The sequence below is a fragment of the Berghia stephanieae genome, chromosome 2, assembly GCF_034508935.2.
Source record: "Berghia stephanieae isolate SIO BIC M18660-M18661 chromosome 2, UCSD_Bste_1.3, whole genome shotgun sequence".
Lineage (NCBI taxonomy): Eukaryota > Metazoa > Mollusca > Gastropoda > Nudibranchia > Aeolidiidae > Berghia > Berghia stephanieae.
Window position 1 is genome coordinate 71,210,531 of NC_088361.1, and position 9,870 is coordinate 71,220,400.

Genomic DNA, 9,870 nt, shown 5'->3' on the forward strand with positions numbered 1-9,870 from the left:
AGTTATACCGCGCCTCCTGTTCCGTATACAAACAGTTCAGGACGCCTTTTCAATACAACATCAAAGCTACAAAAACAGGTCATCCATAAAACATGCTGAAGACATTAATTTTATGAAAAATGATCCATTAGCGGAAACTGGTTTTTATCTATCAAATAATCCCTATTAAAATAAGTCTGGATATTTGTCTTAAAAGTAGTTTCTGTACTGCATTTTCTCCAGGAAATTGGAAGTTCAGCATGAGAAAAAGACGTATCAGAAAACTGTTTGGTAACATTTAGGAGATGGTCACTAGATCTTAAGGTTCTGGAGGGAGAGTACAATGAAATAAGGTTGCACAGATATGAGGGGGCAGTATTGTTGATACTTTTAAAGCAAAGAACAGCACTTTTGTATTTGAGTCTTACTTCAACAGGTAGTCATTGAAGTGACAATGGCATGGGTGTATGATCTCTTGTCCTGTTTCTTTGAATGATCCTAGCAGAATGATTTTGGATGAGCTGCAATTTGTGAAGGAAATAGCTTGGAATGTCATGGAGGAAAGAATAACAGTAATCTATTCTAGAAAATATAAATGATGAAACAAGAGTTTTTAGGGCAATACTGTTTAAATACTATTTCTAAGTTCGAAGATAGTTAACATGTTTTTCCATGGAAACGTCATTTTGAAAGACGTTGCTAGCCTTTTCTGCGAAATATATCATTTCATTGTTAATCACAATGAAGTTGTTTTGAATTGATGTTGTGAGCTTCTTCGGATTGCAGAAAAGGACTTCAGTTTTTTCTTAATTTAAGTTCAATTCATTCACAGACATCCAATGATTGACAATTTCAATGCAATTTTCCATGGAAGAGACGAGACCATTCGAAGCGCCGGTTAAGTTGACGTAAAGCGTATGACGCTGTATGATATGGCGGAAACCAAAGAGAACGTCGTTTTGCTACTTATTCCATTAAATAACAATAGGAAATGGAAGTTTCAATTTTACTAACGAAGACAGACGGACGTTCCCCTTTTATCAAGAAAACACGACTAAAGAAGACGAATGAGAGATGTGTTAATAGCCTAATAGCTTTGTTCATCTGAACAACGCCATTCTCATATTTCTCATTGGACTTTAGAATTTCATTCATCGTATTTTTCTCGATAAAGGGGGAACCCAAAACGTCCACATTATTTGTCTTTGATTAAATTGAAGTTTCCATTCCATTTCCTTTATTTCTTCGAGCTTCAAGCAGCAACATTTTCTTTCATTAGGCTACTTTTTCCATCGTGAGTTTTTGTTGAATTTTTATTTTTGACTGCTAAAACTGTTATAATTGTGCTGCTACAATTTAAAATCCACTTTCATTAACTTTCATTCTTCTATCATAAACTTGCCATCTTTGCGTTTTAAGATTAAAAATTATCCTTGATCGTGAAAGCAAAGCCATCATACTTATAAATTAACATTAGATTTAATTATTTTGAATTAAATAACATTGGCGAAAAGCTGTGCTTGAGGAAACATGAGCTATCAGTTATACAGAAACACAACATTGGGACATACACTGCAGGAAAGCCTTGATGAGCTGATTCAGGTTGAAGTTGAAGCACTTGTTTACTTTTTCATTTTTTTTTTTTTTTTTTTTTTTGTTCTTTCGCTGATTAACATTATACATCAATTTATTTTTCTTGTCACCTCTTTTCTAAGATGGTTAGTTTCTACCCTATCCCTAATGCACAATGATTTTGATTACTGACATATTTACTCCAACGAAGTGCTTATTCGCAGATCGCTGACTGATTATTCCCAGACACATATTTGAAACTCCGCTCTTTTAGTTTTAAACAATTATCCACATTCCAGAATATGTAATGTTTCTAAATGCACATAGAAATAAGGAAAGTCAATAAAATATCTATAAAAAACATAAAATTAACCAATATTGAATCAGTTGTTACTATTTTATACACAATATGCGTCGACTAAAGTCGACTTCGAAGTGGGCGTCTAGTCGTCTGCTCTGGAAGTTTTACCAGAATCGACGTTGCGGGTTCAAATCCTGGTTCCGCCACTTTTTAAAAAGAAAATTCCGTCCTCTTTTTACAGAACGTTCAAAGGGATAAATGTCCCATCCATCCTCCCCCCACCTCTTCTTTTTTTAAAACTCTCTCTCTCTCTCTCTCTCTCTCTCTCCTCTCCTCTCTTCCTCTCTCTCTTTCTCTCTCTCTCTCCTCTCTCTCTCTCTCTCTCTCTCTCTCTCTCTCTCTCTCTCCTCTCTCTCTCTCTCTCTCTCTCTCTCTCTCTTCTCTCTCTCTCTCTCTTTTCTTCTCTTCTTCTTCTATTGCAAATTGTCATATTCGTCCCCACTCCAAAAGTATAAATAATCAAAATAATTCAGAGGGCGATCAAATGGTCAGATAGAAAAAAAAAATAATTAAAAAACAAAAAACAAAACAGTTTTAAGAAATTTGTGCTCAGAAACGGATCAAAAACAAGCAAAGAGAAAACAAATAGACTCACTCAAAAACCAAAAATGAAAAACCAAAAAAAAAAAAAAAGGAAAGGTTTTTGTTCTTGCTTTTGGGATTTGGTTTTTGGTCAAATATTATTCTCTTTCTCTAAAATAGGTATGCGAATACATAGTAGATAGTGACTAGTTGTATTTTTTTTTTCAAGTGTGCAATGATACACCATTATTATTGACAGTCAGATCATTACACCGAGAGAACTGCCTAGTGACTCAGTATACACCTAAATAGATAGATAAATATATAAAACTACATTTTTCTTCTCTGTAGATTGTTGAAAATTTGTAACTCCCCCCCAACAACATTTATTATGTTCAATATCAGATTTAAAATGAAATAAACTTAAAGTTAAACTTAGATTTCAGGCATGGTCTGTATGCGAAACTATACTGCAGTCCGCTTAAGATAATCTGCATTAAGATAAACTCTCACTTAAAATAAACTCTAAGGCTAGTCCCAATTTTTCTGCACTAAATCATTCGTTATTTAAAACATTTAAGATAAACTCTGTTGAGATAATCCAGATAAGATAAACTCATCAATCTCGACTGGGATAGACAGGGAATATAATGCACATCAAGCTCTTAGTCATCCCACCACCTCATCGCATAATACATATTCACTTGTTGCAATCAAGAAATACACAGGCATGTCGCACATGATGCACACACTCACAAACATGCACGTGAACATGTGGGGTTTTGTCTTTGTCATAGCATCCCTGCCCTTCCCTCCCTATTGTTCATCCATGTCATGCATATCTCCACTGGGAAGTTGTCATCTTCCATTTTCCTAACCCCTACTCCCTCCTCCACTTAACCATCACCAGGCTAAGTTTCAAGGGCTTGCAATTAGCCATGGACTAAACTAGAGGATGAATGGTGGTGGTGTCTCAACTCTCCCAACTTTTTTTTTCATTCTCACTCTGTTTTACCGAACGTTTATATCATTGTATGTCTGTTGTATTAGATGAAATTAATGACAAAAAATAGTCGTAAAAAAAGGTCACTCTTAGTTTAGCCAAGCTTAACAGGAAGCTAGACCATCTTTCTGGAAATATGTATTTATTAAAGGGGGGTAACAAACAACAAACTGCTGAAGGATTGTTCCCCATGAGTTTTGGATAAGATAAACCTTGGATAAGATAAACTTTTTTTTCTGGTCCATTCCAGTTTATCTTTTAAGAGGACTGCAGTGTATTCATATGGCCTTGAAAAAAGCTCTCTGTTTTTTGAAAGTTTCACACTCCGAAATTGTTTTTACATCTGAGGAGAGTGCATTCAACAAGATAAGGCCTCTTAAAGAAAAAGACTTATTACCAAGGGACAATCCAGTTCACAATCAAAAGAGAGTCTTCACCTGTGGCCATGTTTGATTATCATTTTGATATAAATTCATAAGTGTACAGGATCTTGATTGTTTAAATATTTATGAACAATGCTGCAATCTTTAAAACTATTCTTTCACTAATTGCCACCCATTGGAGAGAATAAGGAATTTATTTGATAGGGTCATTAGATTTATAAAATCAGTTTGCGGCTCTATTTTTAATAGTTTGCAAACATTATTGATTTAGATGCCACACCTAAAAGTAATGAATTGCAGTGATCATCACCTCTGGTTAGCAAAGCATGAATGATAATTAGTGGATAGATGTTTTCAAGAAGATGCAGAATTCTACCAATATTTATTAAGTGGTAAAAGCAATATTTTTCAAGTTTTTATGTGACTCTGCATTGAAGCATTAGAGGCAAAGGATGCGCCAAGATTTCTAACAGTTGCTGTTTGCTCCAGGTTCAAATTTGAGTCTCATGTTAATACTATCAAGTTTTATTTTTTTCTTTTGTCTTAAAATGATTTAATTTTAGAACATATTTTAACTTTTGAAGTGTTTGTGGAATTAACTCAACAATATACCAACATCCCATCTAAAGAAAGTAACCAATGGTTTCTGTCCATGTTTTGGGAATCTTATACCTTTTTCTCTTTCTATTAAGGCATGGTGTGGTTTAAAGGAAGAGAAAAAGGCTAAATAAAAAAGTTCCACTATAGCCTGATTCCATTCAGGACTTTCCTTTTTACTCAGCATATAGTATGATGCAATAAAAAAATTAGCTGTACATTTGTCCTTATAGTCTTATAATAAATTGAAAGTACAAACAAGAATATGTACGGGCCAACATTATAATAGCTTGTTATTGTGAGAGACTCATTTCTTATGGCTTGTTATGAGTTCTAATTGAGGATTGTTTGTTGTTTTGTGCTATCAATTTTTTGTAAAACACACAGACAAAATAAAACTTGAGCTTTTATATCGTAATATCCACTAAATGTGCTCAAAGTGCTTTACAAGGAGTTACATTATATCCTTAATGAGTGTTTATTCTCGTGACATTTATTCCAGATGGGCCAAATTTCCCCCCAGCTTGCCTTAAAGGTCCTGCTCCAATTTGACAAGGCAATCAATCTGGCTCTTGCCCAGAGAGTAAAAGCCAAGGTCACTTTCAAGGTAATGAAGAATTATTCAAATGAAATTGCACATTTGTAAACCTCATTTCCACTGAGCAATGCCTTTTTCGTCCCCCTGCAAGATACATGAGTTTGAATTTCAATTTTTATACTGTGCAAGACTCATGTTGGAGGTATATATTTTTAGCTTCATCACTGCTTATAGTATAGCCAGGTACTCAATACGGCTTATTTTTAATACATTGAAAGTTTATACAAAATACACGAAAATTAATTTTCTTTCTGGGTGGGGATCTTGACCTCCCATAGTGGGCAGGGAGGTACATGCTGTGTCTTCTATCCCCCCAACCCGTTTTCCAATTGTTTCCTGTCGTTGTCTTGGAATGAGATTACATGGTTTTGTCCTGGACCTGGCCGGAGTTCCATGGATGGGAGGGAAACAGTCGAATGTAATAGTTTTGGAAGATGATATTTTTTTCCTTGTAAATCATCTCTCTGTTATGCATTGTATTATGTTTAGTTTACATATTATATTATATGATTTGTAAACATTTGAGTGTATTCCTCTTAGTTGGGACCTGTGCTTGTGTCTGGACGAGACTTTTAGGTAATCTCAAACTAAGTACTCTGACGGTGTGCTCTTGGAATCTACATCTGTTCCCTATTTGAACCAATTCCCCTTTGTCTCACCTTTTCTTTTGTGCTTTAATTGTAATTCTAGAACTTTTTACTTTCCCATTTTTCCTTTTTACTGGCGCTGATATGACCTTAATGTGTTGCAAGCACCGTAAAACCCTTAAAAACAAACAAACAAAACATAACTTTCTTTTTTCAAGTGGTCTTATTCATTTGTTATTTCTTGGAATAATAATAATAATGATAATAATAATAATAATAATAATAATAATAATACTGATGATAATAATAATAATAATATTACACTTGAGACTGAGACAGACCAAGATATGTCACAAATCAGCAATCACAAAACTAGAATGAAAAGTGAGTTGTTGTTAGTGGTGCTGTAGGGAACAACTGATACCACTGGTTAAGCTTTTGAATAAAACATACATTAATTCTAATTTTCTTTTCGTGATTGTTGTCTAGTTTTATGACATAATTATTTTGTCAGTATCAAACTACATATAGATTCACGAAGACTACAGCACAACGCAACTATCCTTGTTCCTCCTCTTTGTGGGCAGTTGGGAATGGGGAGGTCAAGGTTGTCTCAGATAAGTTTGTGGATTTGTGAAAAATTTACTTACACAAAGAAAGGTATAATTTAGGAATCATATCCTTGTTTGTTGAATCCGTTAATTTGTCGATTGCATGTTGCGCTTTACTTTTTTCAGTTTTCAGGATTGTGTTGGAGCATAATTATGATAGCTATTTTTTAAAAGGTCGTGCTTTTGGCATCACCGTTTAAAAAGCACAATTCATGACACCACAATACGAAAGTACCTATTGTGAATGATATCTTTGTAATTTGTTTCAAATATAAGTAATAACTGTTTTTAAACAAATAATGCCATAAATAAACAAAGAAAACAACTAATGCAATATTTGAAGTCATGGAGGGAGCATGGGTGAAAGTTTGGCGGCATATGCTGGAATTTCCGTTTTTTAGTAAATGTAATAATTGCCTTCCGGCATTTTGACTCTTCTGCCGGCTTTATCATTATTGCACCACCGGAACGTTAACTTTTAATACTAGAAAATACCAATGCACCAATGTGTAGACTATTTAATGTTCTTTTAAAGGTGACAAACGTGTGTCACTTTTCTTTCATACATTTGATATGTTTACACATCAGCTGATGAGTCACATTTTGTACTATATTTATCTTTTCAGTTGGTTATTAAACGCTGGTTTTCACTATAACCTTTCACACCACTTTTGAAGATTTGCATTGAATTATGCATATAAGCTTATTTTATACTTCAAATGGTCTCAGATCTCATGTAAGCTTCTACTTCTTGTTAAATTGAACTTGTCAAGTGAAAATAAAATAGAACCAACATCTTTGACAATGAAGCCTTCAATCAAGGACTGTATTGACAATAGACATATACATAAATGGGTTATTTCCCTTTATAATGCAACTGAAATACTCGCCTTGACTGGGAAGATGAATGGAAAAAGAATAAGAGGAAGACAAAGAATAACGTATTTGAAAGGGATAAGAACTTGGACAGATGAAGCTGAGAAAGGTGGCGCTGCTTTAATAGAATTGGCAAGAGATAGATCAGCTTGGCGGAAGATGACCTCCGACGTCTGCTTCAGATATGGAACTACATGAGATGAGAATGCAACTGAAAATACTTTAATTTGATTGTTTACTTTTTTAATATATTTTTTCTTTAATGTTTTGTATGAGTCTAATTTTTGAATTATTTTTATTAAATGGGGAGATGTAAGAATGCTGTAGGTTTTTTTAAAAATGCACTAAGACTATTTTTGGGGTATTCAACTTGTAAATCACATAGGTGGATATTTCCCATATTTGAACCAAAAGTAGTAGTAGTTGTCGTGGTAATAATAGTCACCACTGCTACAACCACCATCACAACATTGACACTACCACCACATCATCATAATTATCACCATGACCAGTAGAGCATCATCACTACAACAACCTATACCAACACTAACATCAAAACAAGTACCATGGTTGGGGTCTCTTGATCACTTCTTTGGGGTGTTTCGGATTGTAATAGCCCTTGGTATTGCAATTTTTGAGCCTTTTACTATACAAATTTAAAGTGATGGCTTATCTTGGTGTCTCCATACACCAGGTAATACTGTAGTCACTAGAGATCGCTGCGAATGAGTGTTTAAATGAAGAAAATCGTTTTGCTATGGGTTTGGTGTTAGCTTTTATATAAATTTTGTTTTCAATCATGCAGACTAACTTCTTTTTTTTTTTTTTTGATTTAAAAAAAAAACACATTTAGGGTCATAGAAATAAATGTACTTTTCACTCTGGGAAGGTTGGCACTCAACCGATGAGTCGTAGATTGCAAAAAAAAAAAAAAAAATTAAATGAGCATCTTTTTCAGGCAAACCAGCTTCACCGGTCTGTCTTTCAGACAAATTGATCCCCGTTAACTTTCACCCATGGGAGGGAGGGAGGAGGGGATGCATGGAAGAAGTTTAAGCTTCATATGTCTGATGTGAGCTAAATGTTTGGTTTTGTTTTTGAATTTTGAATTTTTCAGGGCAAGCTGAACACTTACAGATTCTGTGACAACGTTTGGACATTCGTCTTGAACAATGTAGAGTTCAGAGAGGCACCAGTACAGGAAATAGCAAAAGTGGATAAGGTCAAGGTTGTAGCTTGTGATGGGAAGAATGTGTAGCATTGTTACTTGATTAGAATGAGAGAAGGAAACTCCTACTCCTATATGACATGCGTTTTGTAGATAGAGAGGGGGGGGGGGGGGTGTTTGTATAAGAAAACTGTGTACATATGAAGTCTTACAGAATGTTCTTTTTTTTGTCATTTGTAACAAATAATAAAGATTTAAAGTTATTTTAAGATTTTATCGAAATGATCTTGTTTTCATAAACTTTCCCGACTTATTTATTGACAAATGTTCCAAAATTGGAGATCGTACTAAAATAATAGCAGGGTTAGCTTCTTAAAGTTTGTACAAGGTTGCTGACTTTGTGTGTGTGTGTGTGCGTGCATGTTTAAACAAGGATGTATATGATGGCATTTTCACGTCAGAGTATGAAATGACCAAGATGTCAGATCCCCGTTCCTCGTCATTGATGTTTCAAATACATCGTCGCCACATTATTTAACCCTTTCTAGGATGATTCAATTTTACTCTAACTTGACATCATGCCTCATTATTTTCAATCAGAACGCAGTTGCAAGGTTATGACTCTGATTTAACCCACATTTAGCATCACCATTTCTGATGTCTTGATGAAAGTGGCTTTGTCTGCAATTTTTATAACCAGATGAATGATGGAGGAATTATGATCTGAAAAGAGTTCGTTTCCGCCAATAAAGGATTAATAAGGATTATCGTTAAATTGGACTCGTGTTACAATAACATTGTTTTGATTTACTCTTGACTTGAGCAATTTCTTGTCTGTAAGACTCTTCCACACCATCAAAAACGTTTGTTTAAACATTGGTACCTTCAAAGTGTAGTTTGTAAACACGAAACTCTGTCTCCATTTCTCTAGCCTCAGTCTCCAGCTTTTCTTATTGCTCCTACTTTCCAATCCAATCCATCAGCTGTGATGATGGGTTTGAATAAAATGATATAATAATTGTAACAGGTAATCACGAAGATATGCCAATGTGTATTTTTTTTTTTACCATATGACGTTAGGGAGACAACTTATTAAGAAACAGCCATAGCACATCCATTAAAAAAAAGTAAAAGAGTTCGTATTGTTTTTGTTTTTTTTTTGTTGTTTTTTTTTGTGGTCTTCCTTTTTTTTCTGTTTGTTTATTTTCTCACTTATAATCAATTGTCTCAACAGGAAAAGATAACTTGCTCCCTTGAATTGTAGTTAAACCAATAATTGTTCTTGCAGTTGTCTCCCAAATATTTTCAGCCAAAGCATTTAGAAAAATATGAATGGCTATGGAGTAGTTATAAAATGAAACACTGGTTCACAAATGTTGATTTTAAAAATTTCAACCCTAAATTTGGTCTTTGGTAAAGGTAAAATGTTTTTAAAGATGATAGGGATTATCATTTTATAAATTATGAGAATGACACAGATAAAACTTTTATTGCTTTTGTCCTTCTCTTTGTGTGTCTTTTGGAAGCTTTCACCTCAGTTTTTTTTTGTTTGTTTTGTTATGTTTTGTTTTTGTTTTGTTTTTTTGAGGGGGGGGGGGAATATATTTTTATCG

At 34.2% G+C, this 9,870-nt stretch overlaps 1 protein-coding gene across 1 annotated transcript; it reads left to right on the top strand.

Annotated features, from left to right (window-relative positions):
- Window positions 1-1,300: 1,300 nt before the first annotated feature.
- On the top strand, window positions 1,301-9,032 carry LOC144965464 (transcription initiation factor IIA subunit 2-like). Its single transcript, XM_078900835.1, has 3 exons — window positions 1,301-1,581; window positions 4,920-5,024; window positions 8,207-9,032. Exons 1-3 carry the CDS (start codon window positions 1,510-1,512, stop codon window positions 8,345-8,347), a joined length of 318 nt encoding a protein of 105 aa, XP_078756961.1. The 5' UTR covers window positions 1,301-1,509; the 3' UTR covers window positions 8,348-9,032.
- The last annotated feature ends 838 nt before the right edge of the window (window positions 9,033-9,870 follow it).

Bases quoted from the DNA above. Each gene is read 5' to 3' on its own strand.
- LOC144965464 (XM_078900835.1), top strand. From the start codon at position 1,510: ATGAGCTATCAGTTATACAGAAACACAACATTGGGACATACACTGCAG. The intron at 1,582-4,919 runs GTTGAAGTTGAA...CATTTATTCCAG, and splicing joins GCCTTGATGAGCTGATTCAG to ATGGGCCAAATTTCCCCCCA. The intron at 5,025-8,206 runs GTAATGAAGAAT...TGAATTTTTCAG, and splicing joins AAGCCAAGGTCACTTTCAAG to GGCAAGCTGAACACTTACAG.